Here is a 19377-nt window from a genome sequence, read left to right as displayed (position 1 = left end):
GAAAAATCTAGAATATTCGCAAATACAAATATATAGCACTATATTCTAAATCTTCGCAAATTCTTGATGTGGCGTTATTCGCGAGTACTGTTATAAGTTCACTATACTTAGTCACAGCATAAATCTTAACCACTTGCCGCTGCGCTAACGCCGAAAGGCGTCATTGCGGCGGCTCTGCCAGGCTACGCTAACGCCAATAGGCGTCATCTCGCGTGAGCCGAGATTTCCTGTGAACGCGCGCACGCAGGCGCGCGCGCTCACAGGAACGGAAGGTAAGCGAGTGGATCTCCAGCCTGCCAGCGGCGATCGCTCGCTGGCAGGCTGGAGATGTGATTTTTTTAACCCCTAACAGGTATATTAGACGCTGTTTTGATAACAGCGTCTAATATACCTGCTACCTGGTCCTCTGGTGGTCCCTTTTGTTAGGATCGACCACCAGAGGACTCAGGCAGCTCACTAAAGTAGCACCAAACACCACTACACTACACCCCCCCTGTCACTTATTAACCCTTTATAAACCACTGATCAGCCCATATAGACTCCCTGATCACCCCCCTGTCATTGATCACCCCCCTGTCATTGATCACCCCCCTGTAAGGCTCCATTCAGAGGTCCGTATGATTTTTACGGATCCACGGATACATGGATCGGATCCGCAAAACGCATACGGACGTCTGAATGGAGCCTTACAGGGGGGTGATCAATGACAAGGGGGAGATCACGCATATAGACTTCCTGATCACTTCCCTGTCATTGATCACCCCCCTGTCATTGATCACCCCCCTGTAAGGCTCCATTCAGACGTCCGTATGATTTTTACGGATCCACTGATACATGGATCGGATCCGCAAAACACATGCGGATGTCTGAATGGAGCCTTACAGGGGGGTGATCAATGACAGAGGAGTGATCACCAATATAGACTCCCTGATCACCTCCGTCATTGATCACCCCCCTGTAAGGCTCCATTCAGACGTCCGTATGATTTTTACGGATACATGGATCGGATCCGCAAAACACATACGGACGTCTGAATGGAGCCTTACAGGGGGGGAATCAATGACAGGCGGGTGATCACCCATATACACTCCCTGATCACCCCCCTGTCATTGATCACCCCCATGTAAGGCTCCATTCAGACGTCCGTATGTGTTTTGCGGTTCCGATCTATGTATCCGTGGATCCGTAAAAAACATATGGACGTCTGAATGGAGCCTTACAGGGGGGTGATCAATGACAGAGGGGTGATCAGTGACAGGGGGGTGATCACCCCATATACACTCCCTGATCACCCCCCTGTCATTGATCGCCCCCCTGTAAGGCTCCATTCAGACATTTTTTGGGCCCAAGTTAGCGGAAATATATATTTTTTTTTGTTTGTTTTTTCTTACAAAGTCTCATATTCCACTAACTTGTGTCAAAAAATAAAATCTCACATGAACTCACCATACCCCTCACGGAATCCAAATGCGTAACATTTTTTAGACATTTATATTCCAGACTTCTTCTCACTCTTTAGGGCCCCTAAAAAACCAGGGCAGTATAAATACCCCACATGTGACCCCATTTCGGAAAGAAGACACCCCAAGGTATTCCGTGAGGGGCATATTGAGTCCATGAAAGATTGACATTTTTGTCCCAAGTTAGCGGAAAGGGAGACTTTGTGAGAAAATAAATAAATAAATAAATTTCCGCTAACTTGTGCCCAAAAAAAAAATTTCTATGAACTCGCCATGCCCCTCATTGAATACCTTGGGGTGTCTTCTTTCCAAAATGGGGTCACATGTGGGGTATTTATACTGCCCTGGCATTTTAGGGGCCTGAAACCGTGAGAAGAAGTCTGGGATCCAAATGTCTACAAATGCCCCCCTAAAAGGAATTTGGGCCCCTTTGCGCATCTAGGCTGCAAAAAAGTGTCACACATCTGGTATCGCCGTACTCAGGAGAAGTTGGGGAATGTGTTTTGGGGTGTCATTTTACATATACCCATGCTGGGTGAGAGAAATATCTTGGTCAAATGCCAACTTTGTATAAAAAAATGGGAAAAGTTGTCTTTTGCAGAGATATTTCTCTCACCCAGCATGGTTATATGTAAAATGACACCCCAAAACACATTCCCCAACTTCTCCTGAGTACGGCGATACCAGATGTGTGACACTTTTTTGCCGCCTAGGTGGGCAAAGGGGCCCACATTCCAAAGAGCACCTTTCGGATTTCACAGGTCATTTTTTACACATTTTGATTTCAAACTACTTACCACACATTAGGGCCCCTAGAATGCCAGGGCAGTATAACTACCCCACAAGTGACCCCATTTTGGAAAGAAGACACCCCAAGGTATTCCGTAAGGGGCATGGCGAGTTCCTATAATTTTTTATTTTTTGTCACAAGTTAGCAGAAAATGATGATTTTTTTTTTTTTTTTCTTACAAAGTCTCATATTCCACTAACTTGTGACAAAAAATTAAAAAGTCCAGGAACTCGCCATGCCCCTCACGGAATACCTTGGGGTGTCTTCTTTCCAAAATGGGGTCACTTGTGGCGTAGTTATACTGCCCTGGCAATTTAGGGGCCCTAATGTGTGCGAAGTAGTTTGAAATCAAAATCTGTAAAAAATGGCCGGTGAAATCCTAAAGGTGCATTTTGGAATATGTGCCCCTTTGCCCACCTAGGCTGCAAAAAAGTGTGACACATCTGGTATCGCCGTACTCAGGAGAAGTTGGGCAATGTGTTTTGGGGTGTCATTTTACATATACCCATGCTGGGTGAGATAAATATCTTGGTCAAATGCCAACTTTGTATAAAAAAATGGGAAAAGTTGTCTTTTGCCAAGATATTTCTCTCACCCAGCATGGGTATATGTAAAATGACACCCCAAAACACATTCCCCAACTTCTCCTGAGTACGGCGATACCAGATGTGTGTCACTTTTTTGCCGCCTAGGTGGGCAAAGGGGCACACATTCCAAAGTGCACCTTTCGGATTTCACAGGCCATTTTTTACACATTTTGATTGCAAAGTACTTCTCACACATTTGGGCCCCTAAATTGCCAGGGCAGTATAACTTCCCCACAAGTGACCCCATTTTGGAAAGAAGACACCCCAAGGTATTTCGTGATGGGCATAGTGAGTTCATGGAAGTTTTTATTTTTTGTCACAAGTTAGTGGAATATGAGACTTTGTAAGAAAAAAAAAAAAATCATAATTTTCCGCTAACTTGTGACAAAAAATAAAAAGTTCTATGAACTCACTATGCCCATCAGCGAATACCTTAGGGTGTCTACTTTCCGAAATGGGGTCATTTGTGGGGGGTTTCTACTGTCTGGGCATTGTAGAACCTCAGGAAACATGACAGGTGCTCAGAAAGTCAGAGCTGCTTCAAAAAGCGGAAATTCACATTTTTGTACCATAGTTTGTAAACGCTATAACTTTTACCCAAACCATTTTTTTTTTTTACCCAAACATTTTTTTTTTATCAAAGACATGTAGAACAATAAATTTTGCGAAAAATTTATATATGGATGTCGTTTTTTTTTGCAAAATTTTACAACTGAAAGTGAAAAATGTCATTTTTTTGCAAAAAAATCATTAAATTTCGATTAATAACAAAAAAAGGAAAAATGTCAGCAGCAATGAAATACCACCAAATGAAAGCTCTATTAGTGAGAAGAAAAGGAGGTAAAATTAATTTGGGTGGTAAGTTGCATGACTGAGCAATAAACCGCTAAAGTTGTGGAGTGCCGATTTGTAAAAAAGGGCCTGGTCACTAGGGGGGTATAAACCTGTGGTCCTTAAGTGGTTAATATTGGTACAATAGGATAGTTTTGATTCACTTCTGACTTCTCACCTCCTAAGGATTTTACATAGACTATAAAACTAACATTTGACTTTTGTTTTTTAATAGATCAAGTATCAAGTGAATATTAGAATGGTTTGATTTTTTTTATTAGTGCATCAGGCTACATTAATCAGCCAGCCGAAAACAACAGAATCATGATAGAATGAATGCCAACTGTTAAGTGGCATTTACTATTAAACTGAAAAATCTGAAATTAATGGAGCTATTAAAGGAAATGTTTCTTTTCTCTTTTATCGGAGTCCATTTGCTAAAAACATATACAGACTGAAATACATTTACACAGTATGAGTGAGAATGCAGATATATTCCCTACTATAGTATCTTAACTTTAGCATATATTTTTTTCTTCAGGTATTTAGCCCTGTATGCCTACAAACCACAAAAGAATGACGAACTCGAACTGCGTAAAGGAGAGATGTACGGAGTCACAGAAAAATGCCAAGATGGTTGGTTTAAAGGTACCTCCCTCCGCTCTGGCGCATCAGGAGTGTTTCCTGGCAATTATGTTACTCCAGTTTCCAGGTGAATATCTTCACAGTCCTCCAATTTATGACTAAAGTAACTGATAATGCTTGCAGAAAAATATGAAAGGCAATGCTAGACCTATGTGTCCCCATAACAGTCCCTGTAACAGACTACAAACAAATCCTGTGCAGTCTGATTGTGCTTTTCCATCAGTCCTCTACTAATTGATCATCTAAATAAGTTATCAATAAGTAGGGCAATGACAAATAAGGATCTGATTATGCAGGGTTTGCTTATGGACTTTATGCACAATAAAGGTGGAGATTTTAAAATAAGATTTGCTTTATCCAAAATGATATCTGACCTCACAGAGTGGCCGGCCCACAGTGGTGATCATACTTACTTGGTCCCTGCCACTGGGTTTGGTCTCTATGGTTCTCAGGCTGGGTCTTCGTCTCTCATTGGGAGGAAGAGGTCACGTGATCGCTGCAGCCAATTGCTGGCAGCAATGGTAACCTGCTTTCTTACGTCACAAGAAATAGTCATGTGACAACCCCTCCCCCTTCGGTCAATCGGATGCTGATATCAGTGCAACAGGGAGAAATGAGCCAGCTGGGCAATGATAGAGACCAAACCAGGCAGGGAACAGGTAAGTATGTGAGTCAGCCACATTCTGAGGTATAAAATAATGTTGGATAAACCATTTAATACAGAACACTTACCTTCACATTAATCTAGTTTAATTGTTAGACAATGGTAGAATTTTCAAAAACTCCATCCTCCATCCTCTTCTACAGTATTATACACTCTCCAAATTTGAAATTTCAACACCAAGGTTATGCAAACTAAGGAAGTAGCAGGTATCACTAGGACCTGGCAATGATCAATTTTTCAAGCACCTAATTCCAATCTGTGGCACTCATAAAAGCCAGATTGAAAGCAAAGTTTTTTAGCCACATGAAACCTGGAAAATTGGATCAAGTCATGTGGGATGATTGTGTGATACCTCCTGTTTCTTAATGTTATCTCCACTTGTCGCAAACTAAGAGGGACGGAATGCTTGAACTGAGAGACCCTGGTTCATAACTCCCGCAGATTGCTATGCTCCTAAACCGAGATGTAAGCACTGTTCAATATTATATGTCCCGGTAGTTGGGAGAACAGTGATGAACTGGAATGAAAGAAAGAGGTGCACAGAGGCAAACCTTTGCACAGACTGATCAACAGAAGAATGGTGTGTATTCTGTAACCCATTCTGTACTGAAGTGAAATTTTACATCATGTCCCAAACCTACGGTGGCAAATGGTGTCTACATAAAACATCAGAAAGCATTTGCAGGTGTTCCATTGACCTCACACCACCACTCTCAAAGGCTATCATGGTGCAGAGCAAGACAGCAATGGAGGCTGGAGTGACTGTCTATCCTCTTTAATGATGAGCCTCGCTTTTTTCTCAGAAGGAATGATAGGTCTGGAGACCATATGGGCAACACCATGAAGAGACCTTTACAAAGGAACTTTACACTGGTCCTACTCCCATGATTATAGTATGGGATGTCATTCTAAACGGTAACCAGACACCTCTAATGTTCATTAAAAGCTCAGTGTTACATTAATTTGGCCGTGGGACCATTGGTACAGTCATGTCTCCAAAGTGTTCCAGGAGTCATTTTTTAACAGGACAACACCAGGCCACATGTTGTTCATACTACTCTAAGCAGACTGTGTTGCCTAAATGTGCTATCATGGCCCTCAGCGTCTCCGGCCCATTGAGCACATCTAGAACGTCATTGGCTAGCCGGCATTTTCAAAGGAAGCTCCAGTGGTGGATCTTGATGATTGTTATGCTCAAGTACATTCAGCATGGCGCAGCATTCCTCAGACAACCATTAGTAACTTCATTGATGACATTCCTAAGTGTGTATATTTTGTTTCCATTTTTTTATTATTAGCATATTATTAAAGTCTATCGATCCTGTGGTTTCCATAATTCCACAACTTTTCACTCTTGGTGTTGTAATTTCAGTGTTGAGGAGTGTAATTAAAATACTGGTATATAGTTTTTCGATTAATTTATGTTTTTAATAAGGAAAACAAGAGACTGTTATGTCGCATACTATTTATATGTTAGTTATATCACTGTAAACCTCAAGTATTGCTTTTGGGAAGAGAGAGATTTTGTAGAGCCTCTTATGAATTGTGTATGATTTAAAAACACCCTATGCAGTGCTGGGAAAATATTTGCCCTTCTTAGACAAAACTTGTTGACGACTATTGTTTGAAATGAACGTGTGTATCTACCTATACAGTGAAGTTTTTGAATGTCTGTATAGGATTATTTAGATAATTTTATACCAACTGTTAGTGCTTTTTGTGCAATTAAGGGGGTTTTCTGGGCTTTTGATATTGATGACCTATCCTCGGGACAGGTAATCAGTATCTGATCGTTGAGGGTCAGACACCTAGGACCCCTGCCGAACAGCTGTTTGAGACGGCAGCAGCTTACCAAGCACAGCACTGTACATTGTATAACAACTGTGCTTGGTATCACGCTCAACCCCTTTCACTTCAATGGGACTGAGTGCGATACCAAGCACAAACATTATACAATGTACGGCGCTGTGCTTGGTGAGCACAGAGATGGCATCGCTGCTCACAGCATCGCCGCTTCTTTCTCAAACAACTGATTGACAAGGGTCCCACCGATCAGATACTGATGACCTATCCTGAGGATAGGTCATCAGTATCGAAATCCCGGACTGAGTATAGATATCTGTGAAAACGTAAGTCAACTATAATGGGTACTGGAATTGAATATTTGAATAGTCATTAATGACAAATGTGCACCACAGGGTATGGGTCTACAAACCCCATCAGGAGAAACCCAGGTTATAGATCAAGACAGAGATTCATCTGGCAGTTGCTGGTGTATCATATTTACATTTGGCATTGTCAGCTTGAAAAGCACATTCAATGACAAGACATCTGAAATCTCTAGTGCATGATCGGATGTGCACGCTGCATCCATTGTCATCAAACCAGTTAACTTGGGATTGTGGAAGGAAACGGAAGTACCCCAGGGGTACTCATGCAAGTACAATGAGAATGTGCAAAGCCTAGATCCTGCTACTCCGAGGCAGTGTTAATTCCTTCATTATAAATGCATTTCAAGAACTGTACTAAAACCACTTTAATGGCTAAATATGGATTATATAATACTTAACAAGCAATACACTAGCTACATTAAAATGAATGAAGCTAAGAAGCTATAATTCACACAGCCTATAGGCAGGCATGGCAGTATTTTGGAAGAAAAACTCTGCACATCCCCTATATACTGTACTAAGCTTCTATTTCACAGCTTTACAAACTAAACACAACTGCCATGGGCATACATTGAAATCATTAGTCCCCATAGCAAGAATCTGAATTTGGCCCCCATGCCCCATCCACAGCTCCTTCCACTACCCATTCTTAGCCCCTCTTCTTGCTGCTACGTGTTATATAGTGTGCCATCAGGGCCAAACTGAGATTACAAAACAGCTCAGGCACAGAAACCCCACCAGCCCACATACGATATTGCATAAAAATATTGGTGTGCAATGCACACTGCGGAGGTGAATTTTGATTTTCTTGGGTATGCCCATATGTAAACCATTAGTACAAGATGGGAAATAAAAGTGGAACACAAAAATGTCTAATCACGTGGTCAAGAACATATGTTACCCTCCCCAAAAGCAACACATATCAAAGCTCAAATCTGATACCAGCGTGTATTTCAAAATACCTCCAAGCAGCATCTGATACCTCCCCAACTTCTCCATATAAATACATTATAGCACAAAATATTTTCTCAACAGCGCCAAATAAGTACTCCCATGAAGTGTAAAATCTCCAGCATTATTGATTCCTGACAACCCTTCCGCCACTGGCAGCAGCATTGTCCCCCTTTAAATGTCGCACCTCTGTTTGGGACTTCCATAACAGGTGTGGCAGGCGCATCTATGAAGTGCCTTTTGCGCTGTGGCATTAGAAGAATTTTGGTATCTCTGACTTTTAGTCTAACCAGACTGTCTATTACTCTGTAATTCCTCTAGCGCCGTTCTATGGAATCAATAGGTTTAAAGAGCACACCAAATGCTTCAAATAACTTATTTATTAACGTCAACTTTTCTTCATATATTACACTGCTGCCTCCGCAGCAGTTAGTCCGTGTACAAAACATGTCTTGAAAAGATATAACAAAATGGCAGTATGTATAAGATGGTGGTTCAACTGTTCAATCTTGTCATTCAACATACAATGGTGGATATATTTCTCTCTTCAGTATCTGTACTGTCACTTTAAGTTATTTAAGCACTTTATGATCTCTCTGAGAGGTATATCTGAGGTCTAACTAATAGTTCACTTGCAGTATGCAGTTAGCAGTGACTATTTGCAGATTGGTTGAGTATGATCTGGTATTGTTGTATGCAATTTGGATTCAAATATAGAATATGAATGCTTGCAATTTGTAACTTGCAATTTGTATTTGCAATTGTATGGTTGCAATTGGTGTAACTGTAAGTAAACACATATATATATATAGTTCAGTATACAATTCTTAACACAATTCTAACAATATGAACATTATATAACTGTTTTAAATACCTATGTTGTCCTCTCTTCTTCCATAAAAACACAGCTCTCAGTGGAGTGAATGTCTCTTCAGCTCCTGTCTCTGGTGAATAATGATTCTAGCAGCTCCTGCTAGGGAAATTCCCAGACAGGCTGTGTGTGAGGCTGGCTGTGATTGGTGAAAACTCTTGCTGTTTGAGAAACTGGCTGTGATTAATCTAGACTTCTGTCCAGCAACAACAGATTAACACTATGCTGTCTGTTGTTTCTGCTGTGTCACTGAGCTTACCTTACATTACAAAATGAATCTTAAAGGCATATTATCTTTTTCTGCTTCTGTGAACACAAAATATAACAGTCATATAACATCCAAAACATGATGTCACAGTAAATAACTCTGCTTTTGTCTTTAACACATAAACATAGGAACTGTATTAAGGTGATTTGCAGGTCGAGCTGTATACACATATAAGCTATACTAGCAACCTAAGACAGGTCCTAGCTGGCCAGCTACAAGGCTGGAGTTGGAGGGTAGAAAGTAGAATGTAGTGGGTAAAAGGAGGTATGACTGGTCACATGTTGCCAATAAATATGTGGTAAAAGTATAATAGATTACACCTCGTACCTCTCATATCAGTGCACTGCTGCAGGGGCGTAACTATGATAGCGGCAGACCATGCGACTGCTATGGGGCCCAGGGCAAGAGGGGGCCCAGCCTTAGGGTACTTTCACACTAGCGGTTTTTTTTTCCGGTATTGAGTTCCGCCACAGTGGCTCAATACCAGAAAAAAACTGATCAGTTTTATCCTAATGCTTTCTGAATGGAGAGCATTCCGTTCACTATGCATCAGGATGCATCAGTTCTGTCCCTCTTACATTTTTTGCCCAGAGAAAATACCACATCATGCTGCAGTTTTCTCTCCGGCCAAAAATCCTGAACACTTGCCAGAATGCCGGATCCGGCATTCATTTTTATTGAAATGCATTGAAGTGTTCCGGGAAAACTGATCTATTTTTGTGGTCTGCACATACCTTTAAAAATGAGAAAAAAATAAATACCGGATCTGAACAAAAATTTTAACACAGCACTTTTGGTTTTGCTGCCATTTTGCATGAGCTGAACTCATAGATCTGAAACATTTTCTACAAATATCTACAATAATAATATTTCTCAAATATTGTTCACAAATCTGTCTAAATATGTGTTAGTGAACACTTCTCCTTTGCCGAGATAATCCATCCCACCTCACAGGTGTGGCATATCAAGGTGCTGATTAGACAGCATGAATATTGCACAGGTGTGCCTTAGACTTCCCACAATAAAAAGCCACTCTGAAATGTGCACAGTTTTGCCTTACCGGGGGGGGGGGGGGGGGGGATCAGAAAACCAGTCGGTATCTGGTGTGGCCACCATTTGGCTCACTCATTGCAACACATCTCCGTCGCATAGAGTTGATCAGGTTGTTGATTGTGACCTGTGGAATGTTGGTCCACTCCTCTTCATTGAGTCTTCAATAGCTGAATATTGGCAGGAACTGGAACACGCTGTCGTATACGCCGATCCAGAGCATCCCAAACACGCTCAATGGGTGAGATATCCGGTGAGTATGCTGGCCATGCAAGAACTGTGATGTTTTCAGCTTCCAGGAATTGTGTACAGATCCTTGCAATATGGGGCCGTGAATTATCATGCTGCAACATGAGGTGATGGTCGTGGATGAATGGCACAACAATGAGCCTCAGGATCTTGTCACGGTATCTCTGTGTATTCAAAATGCCATCAATAAAATGCACCTGTGCTCGTTGTCCATAACATATGCCTGCCCATACCATAACCCCACCGCCACCATGGGCCACTCGATCCACAAAGTTGACATCAGCAAACCGCTCACCCACACGACACACGCTATCTGCCATAATCAGTGAAAAACGGGATTGATCTGTGAACAGAACGCCTTTCCAATGTGCCAAACGCCATTGAATGTGAGAATTTGCCCACTAAAGTCAGTTACGACGATGAACTGCAGTCAGGTCCAGACCGCGATGAGGACGACGAGCATGCAGATGAGCTTCCCTGAGACGGTTTCTGACAGTTTGTGCAGAAATTCTTTAGTTATGCAAACCAATTGTTGCTGCAGCTGTCCGGGTGGCTGGTCTCAGACGATCATGGAGGTGAACATGCTGGATATGGAGGTCCTGAGCTGGTGTGGTTACACGTGGTCTGTAGTTGTGAGGCCGGTTGGATTTACTGCCAAATTCTCTGAAGCGCCTTTGGAGACGGCTTATGGTAGAGAAATGAACATTCATTGCACAGGCAACAGCTCTGGTAGACATTCCTGCAGTCAGCATGCCAATTGCACGCTCCCTTAACCACTTCAGCCCCGCTAGGTAAAACCCCCTTCATGACCAGAGCACTTTTTACACTTCGGCACTACACTCCTTTCACCGTTTATCGCTCGGTCATGCAACTTAGCACCCAAATGAATTTTACCTCCTTTTCTTCTCACTAATGGAGCTTTCATTTGGTGGTATTTCATTGCTGCTGGCATTTTTACTTTTTTTGTTATTAATCAAAATGTAACAATTTTTTTGCAAAAAAATGACATTTTTCACTTTCAGCTGTAAAATTTAGCAAAAAAAACGACATCCATATATAAATTTTTCGCCAAATTTATTGTTCTACATGTCTTTGATAAAAAAAAAATGTTTGGGCAAAAAAATAATGGTTTGGGTAAAAGTTATAGCATTTACAAACTATGGTACAAAAATGTGAATTTCCGCTTTTTGAAACAGCTCTGACTTTCTGAGCACCTGTCATGTTTCCTGAGGTTCTACAATGCCCAAACAGTAGAAAAACCCCACAAATGACCCCATTTCGTAAAGTAGACACCCTAAGGTATTCGCTGATGGGCATAGTGAGTTCATAGAACTTTTTATTTTTTTGTCACAAGTTAGCGGAAAATGATGATGATTTTATTATTTTTATTTTTTCTTACAAAGTCTCATATTCCACTAACTTGCGACAAAAAATAAAAAATTCGAGGAACTCACCATGCCCCTCACAAAATACCTTGGGGTGTCTTCTTTCCAAAATGGGGTCACTTGTGGGGAAGTTATACTGCCCTGGCAATTTAGGGGCCCAAATGTGTGAGAAGAACTTTGCAATCAAAATGTGTAAAAAATGACCGGTGAAATCCAAAAGGTGCACTTTGGAATATGCGCCCCTTTGCCCACCTTGGCAGCAAAAAAGTGTGACACATCTGGTATCGCCGTACTCAGGAGAAGTTGGGGAATGTGTTCTGGGGTGTCATTTTACATATACCCATGCTGGGTGAGAAAAATATCTTGGTCAAATGCCAACTTTGTATAAAAAAATGGGAAAAGTTGTCTTTTGCCAAGATATTTCTCTCATCCAGCATGGGTATATGTAAAATGACACCCCAAAACACATTCCCCAACTTCTCCTGAGTACGGCGATACCAGATGTGTCACACTTTTTTGCAGCCAAGGTGGGCAAAGGGGCACACATTCCAAAGTGCACCTTTCGGATTTTGCAGGCCATTTTTTACACATTTTGATTGCAAGGTACTTCTCACACATTTGGGCCCCTAAATTGCCAGGGCAGTATAACTACGCCACAAGTGACCCCATTTTGGAAAGAAGACACCCCAAGGTATTCCGTGAGGGGCATGGCGAGTTCCTAGAATTTTTTATTTTTTGTCACAAGTTAGCGGAAAATGATGATTTTTTTTTTTTTCTCTTTTTTCCTTACAAAGTCTCATATTCCACTAACTTGCGACAAAAAATAAAAAATTCTAGGAACTCGCCATGCCCCTCACGGAATACCTTGGGGTGTCTTCTTTCCAAAATGGGGTCACTTGTGGCGTAGTTATACTGCCCTGGCAATTTAGGGGCCCATATGTGTGAGAAGTACTTTGCAATCAAAATCTGTAAAAAATGACCGGTGAAATCCGAAAGGTGCACTTTGGAATATGTGCCCCTTTGCCCACCTTGGCATCAAAAAAGTGTCACACATCTGGTATCGCCGTACTCAGGAGAAGTTGGGAATGTGATTTGGGGTGTCATTTTACATATACCCATGCTGGGTGAGAGAAATATCTTGGCAAAAGACAACTTTTCCCATTTTTTTATACAAAGTTGGCATTTGACCAAGATATTTTTCTCACCCAGCATGGGTATATGTAAAATGACACCCCAAAACACATTCCCCAACTTCTCTTGAGTACGGCGATACCACATGTGTGACACTTTTTTGCAGCCTAGATGCGCAAAGGGGCCCAAATTCCTTTTAGGAGGGCATTTTTAGACATTTGGATCCCAGACTTCTTCTCACACTTTCGGGCCCCTAAAAAGCCAGGGCAGTATAAATACCCCACATGTGACCCCACTTTGGAAAGAAGACACCCCAAGGTATTCAATGAGGGGCATGGCGAGTTCCTAGAAATTTTTTTTTTTTGCATAAGTTAGCGGATATTGATTTTTTTTTGTTTTTTTCTCACAAAGTCTCACTTTCCGCTAACTTAGGACAAAAATTTCAATCTTTCATGGACTCAATATGCCCCTCACGGAATACCTTGGGGTGTCTTCTTTCCGAAATGGGGTCACATGTGGGGTATTTATACTGCCCTGGCTTTTTAGGGGCCCTAAAGCGTGAGAAGAAGTCTGGAATATAAATGTCTAAAAATGTTTACGCATTTGGATTCCGTGAGGGGTATGGTGCGTCCATGTGAGATTTTATTTTTTGACACAAGTTAGTAGAATATGAGACTTTGTAAGAAAAAACAAAAATAAAAAAAAATAAAAAAATATTTCCACTAACTTGTGCCCAAAAAAATGTCTGAATGGAGCCTTACCAGGGGGGGGGGGGGGGGGGGTGATCAATGACAGGGGGGTGATCAATGACAGGGGGGTGATCACCCATATAGACTCCCTGATCACCCCCCTGTCATTGATCACCCCCCCGGTAAGGCTCCATTCAGACGTCCGCATGATTTTTTACGGATCCATGGATACATGGATCGGATCCACAGAACGCATGCGGACGTCTGAATGGAGCCTTACAGGGGGGTTATCAATGACAGGGGGTGATCAGGGTAATCAGGGTGATCACCCCCCTGTCACTGATCACCCCCCCCTGTAAGGCTCCATTCAGACGTCCGCATGGTTTTTTACGGATCCATGGATACATGGATCGGATCCACAGAACGCATGCGGACGTCTGAATGGAGCCTTACAGGGGGGTTATCAATGACAGGGGGTGATCAGGGTAATCAGGGTGATCACCCCCCTGTCACTGATCACCCCCCCTGTAAGGCTCCATTCAGACATCCGCATGATTTTTTACGGATCCATGGATACATGGATCGGATCCACAGAACGCATGCGGACGTCTGAATGGAGCCTTACAGGGGGGTTATCAATGACAGGGGGTGATCAGGGTAATCAGGGTGATCACCCCCCTGTCACTGATCACCCCCCCTGTAAGGCTCCATTCAGACACCCGCATGATTTTTTACGGATCCATGGATACATGGATCGGATCCACAGAACGCATGCGGACGTCTGAATGGAGCCTTACAGGGGGGTTATCAATGACAGGGGGTGATCAGGGTAATCAGGGTGATCACCCCCCTGTCACTGATCACCCCCCCTGTAAGGCTCCATTCAGACGTCCGCATGATTTTTTACGGATCCATGAATACATGGATCGGATCCACAGAACGCATGCGGACGTCTGAATGGAGCCTTACAGGGGGGTTATCAATGACAGGGGGTGATCAGGGTAATCAGGGTGATCACCCCCCTGTCACTGATCACCCCCCCTGTAAGGCTCCATTCAGACATCCGCATGATTTTTTACGGATCCATGGATACATGGATCGGATCCACAGAACGCATGCGGACGTCTGAATGGAGCCTTACAGGGGGGTTATCAATGACAGGGGGTGATCAGGGTAATCAGGGTGATCACCCCCCTGTCACTGATCACCCCCCCTGTAAGGCTCCATTCAGACATCCGCATGATTTTTTACGGATCCATGGATACATGGATCGGATCCACAAAACGCATGCGGACGTCTGAATGGAGCCTTACAGGGGGGTTATCAATGACAAGGGGTGATCAGGGTAATCAGGGTGATCACCCCCCTGTCACTGATCACCCCCCCTGTAAGGCTCCATTCAGACATCCGCATGATTTTTTACGGATCCATGGATACATGGATCGGATCCACAGAACGCATGCGGACGTCTGAATGGAGCCTTACAGGGGGGTTATCAATGACAGGGGGTGATCAGGGTAATCAGGGTGATCACCCCCTGTCACTGATCACCCCCCCTGTAAGGCTCCATTCAGACATCCGCATGATTTTTTACGGATCCATGGATACATGGATCGGATCCACAGAACGCATGCGGACGTCTGAATGGAGCCTTACAGGGGGGTTATCAATGACAGGGGGTGATCAGGGTAATCAGGGTGATCACCCCCCTGTCACTGATCACCCCCCCTGTAAGGCTCCATTCAGACATCCGCATGATTTGTTACGGATCCATGGATACATGGATCGGATCCACAGAACGCATGCGGACGTCTGAATGGAGCCTTACAGGGGGGTTATCAATGACAGGGGGTGATCAGGGTAATCAGGGTGATCACCCCCCTGTCACTGATAACCCCCCTGTAAGGCTCCATTCAGACATCCGCATGATTTTTTACGGATCCATGGATACATGGATCGGATCCACAAAACGCATGCGGACGTCTGAATGGAGCCTTACAGGGGGGTTATCAATGACAGGGGGGTGATCAGGGAGTGTATATGGGTGATCACCCGCCTGTCATTGATCACCCCCTGTAAGGCTCCATTCAGACGTCCGCATGTGTTTTGCGGATCCGATCCATGTATCCGTAAAAATCATGCGGACGTCTGAATGGAGCCTTACAGGGGAGTGATCAATGACAGGGGGGTGATCAATGACAGGGGGTGATCAGGGAGTGTATATGGGTGATCACCCGCCTGTCATTGATCACCCCCCTGTAAGGCTCCATTCAGACGTCCGTATGCTTTTTGCGGATCCGATCCATGTATCCGTGGATCCGTAAAAATCATACGGACGTCTGAACGGAGCCTGACAGGGGGGTGATCAATGACAGGGCGATGATCAATGACAGGGGGGTGATCAGGGAGTTTATATGGGGTGATCATGGGTGATCAGGGGTTTATAAGGGGTTAATAAGTGACGGGGGGGGGGTGTAGTGTAGTGTAGTGTGGTGTTTGGTGCGACTGTACTGACCTACCTGAGTCCTCTGGTGGTCGATCCTAACAAAAGGGACCACCAGAGGACCAGGTAGGAGGTATATTAGACGCTGTTATGAAAACAGCGTCTAATATACCTGTTAGGGGTTAAAAAATTCGGATCTCCAGCCTGCCAGCGAGCGATCGCCGCTGGCAGGCTGGAGATCCACTCGCTTACCTTCCGTTCCTGTGAGCGCGCGCGCCTGTGTGCGCGCGTTCACAGGAAATCTCGCGTCTCGCGAGATGACGCATATATGCGTGACTGTGCGCCAGCCTGCCACCTCCGGAACGCACATGTGCGTTAGGCGGTCCGGAGGTGGTTAAACATTGCGACATCTGTGGAATTGTTCTGTGTGATCCAACTGCACATTTCAGAGTGGCCTTTTATTGTGGACAGTCTAAGGCACACCTGTGCAATATTCATGCTGTCTAATCAGTACCTTGATATGCCACACCTGTGAGGTGGGATGGATTATCTCGACAAGGAACAAGTGCTCACTAACACAGATTTAGACAGATTTGGGAACAATATTTCAGAGTAATGGGTCTTTTATGTATGTAGAAAATGTTTCAGATCTTTGAGTTCAGCTCATGCAAAATGGGAGCAAAACTGAAAGTGTTGCATTTATATTTTTGTTCAGTGTATATTAGAGGAGATGTATGGTATGATTTGCTGGGTTTTCCCCACGATCACCTGGCCTAAGGTGAGGCCAGGTGCGATAATCACTTGGGGATAAAGCAATCCTCAGAGTGGGAGGGGGAATTGAAGAGGAAGCCTGCAGAGGCTCCGGGTGGTTCCAGTCAGGAGGGCTGGGCGGTCACAAGGCTGAGGAAGCCTGAGTTTGGGGCGACCCAGCCACGCCTGAAGAAGAGAGGGTCACATGGTCAGAGGACTGCTAGACTATATCCCACCAAGGTATTTCGCTGCTTCCACCAGGAGGACTGGTGGGTTGCACTGGTTACAGCTAGGGGTCTGACCGAAGCCGAATAGCGTAGTGTGTACACTGGCCTAGTATAATGAGTTCCTAGCCGGCTAAGTGTTTATTGTTTTGTGAGGTAAAGCTGCGACTTCTTGGTGCCAAGTGACGCCAAACTTGGAAGTGTGATGAGCTGTTTGACAAATAAAGCACTGTTTGAGGTCTGTCATTGCTGACCCCTGAAGGAGAGCGATCCCTTACAATATCAGTAAGCACTGCATCTATTATACTGTATAGTATATGCAGTGTGTGTGTATATATTTATAGTATGTACAGCAATGTACTGATGTGAGAGGTACAAGGTATAACAGATGCAGTATGTACAGGCAGACGTTGTGCTACATTTGTTTCCAGAAAAGTAAAAATACTGCTCTTAGCAATTTTGAGGAGTATTTTTAGCTGAGGAGGAGTACACATTTTGTGCTAATTCATATATATAATAGGACTACATAATGTTAAAACGTTGCTATTTATGCAGGGATATTATTACTTGTGCCATCTCCACGCCCAAGCAAAGTACAGAAGCCATTGTTTGCTTGTTTCCTCTCTGTTCCTCTGTTCAAATCTCATATTTACAGGAGGAGGAACGTGCACACCGAAGCACCTACTGTATGTTATGCTTGTCATGATAGTATGATTAGCATGTCCTAACAGAACATATATCATTTACATAGACCTTAACAGACGTAGTTTATGGGATGAGGAAAGTTGGCTTCTTCCTCATGAGGTTTTTTTTCTTCTTCTGGATCATCCTTATGGGTTCATAGGATGAACTGGGTGGAAGTACAGTATGTCTTATTTCTGCCTTCCAAACAATATTATTATGATATGTTACTGTGCTGTGCATTATATAATAATATTGATTGCTAATTTTATTTCTTTGTTTTTCTTTACGTTCTAGAACTATGTTATTGGGATCGACTCAATAATTTTGCAATGGCATTGTGTTGTCATAGCAACAGTGAGTCTTGCGGATTTATATGCATCTCTTCACAGTTGGCAATAGTAAAAAGATTGCAGGCAAAATTAATTCCAAGGGACCAGTCGTGAACCAGCACTGTTATGTAAAATTGCTGCCATAGCACCGCTCAAGTACAGCTTGACTGTTACAAGTTCATATATAATATTTATCTGTGCTTTCTGGTAAGAATAGCATGGACCGTACTGGAAATAATTTGCAGTTCTGAATGGCTTTTTTGTACAATCAATACCTGAAGTCAATTGCTAGTTGACTTTCTTACTGATTTAAGAAACAAAGCATTGCTTATCGCTATCTGCTGAGAGAGTACTGCAGGTGCAATATATCGTTTATACATAGTTTTTAAATTATCGCACACCCTTTGTTTCAGTTTCTAACTGTTTTGAAGGTTTCTGCATACTGCCAGTGAATGAAGAGATGCTTGCTTACATGCTTGCTGAAAATCTGCCCTGATTATATTTGCAGAAGGGCATACATGGTTCCTTGAATAGTGCATGAATTCAGAAAAAGCACAAAACACTAAGAGATAGCTGTGGTCCAGACCGCAGGAGTATCAGTTGAACCTAAAGGCCTGACGAGGTCTAAGGCCCCCCTCACACATAAGATGATACAAGTGTTATAAGTGACACTTGGTCAGTGGAGGTATTGTTTTACACATTTCCAATGGGGCCCAGGAGATTCAAGGTCTTTATGTTATCCACAAAGCTAAGGAGAGAATTAATTATCATAAAAATTAAGCTGTATGTGGCTTGGGCAACATTCTATATTCCAATCCAAGAGCGATTACTAGTGTAAAGTAACCACACCTGACTGGAAGGAATACTGCTGACACAGTGTAACATAGTTCAACATAACTTTATTATTACTTAAAGGAGGTACATATCAGGGTTGCATCCATCTAGAAATAAATGGAAAGTCCAGTCCATTGTCCATGAAAAAAAAAGGATGTTTCCATGATTTTTTTTGTTTTAGGCTGGTAGTACTTGATTGTGATTGTGAAAGTATTTAAAAGTATTTTAATGATGGTTATGAGTTCCTATCAGTATATTGAGTTTTAGACATACATGTAATATGTTCTTTTTCATTAATTATGAATTCTAGTTTGTCTGTAAAAATGTTCGTGATTTTTGAATATGTTGTCCAGAAATAGAAAAATTCTGGT

The 19377-nt window shown here is 42.9% G+C and overlaps 1 protein-coding gene across 2 annotated transcripts in view; it reads left to right on the top strand.

Moving 5' to 3' along the window:
- The window catches only part of SH3RF3 (SH3 domain containing ring finger 3), a 462616-nt gene that overhangs the window by 400410 nt on the left and 42829 nt on the right, over window positions 1-19377 (top strand). For both annotated transcript variants that reach the window (XM_044287661.1, XM_044287660.1), the window contains one exon: window positions 4210-4380. In XM_044287661.1, the coding sequence (XP_044143596.1) occupies window positions 4210-4380 (171 nt within the window). The remainder of the gene's footprint in view (window positions 1-4209; window positions 4381-19377) is intronic.

The sequence above is a fragment of the Bufo gargarizans genome, chromosome 3 (assembly GCF_014858855.1).
Source record: "Bufo gargarizans isolate SCDJY-AF-19 chromosome 3, ASM1485885v1, whole genome shotgun sequence".
In the NCBI taxonomy this organism is placed as follows: Eukaryota; Metazoa; Chordata; class Amphibia; order Anura; family Bufonidae; genus Bufo; species Bufo gargarizans.
The sequence above is the reverse complement of the archived record's forward strand: the minus strand, read 5'-3'. Positions and strand labels throughout refer to the sequence as shown.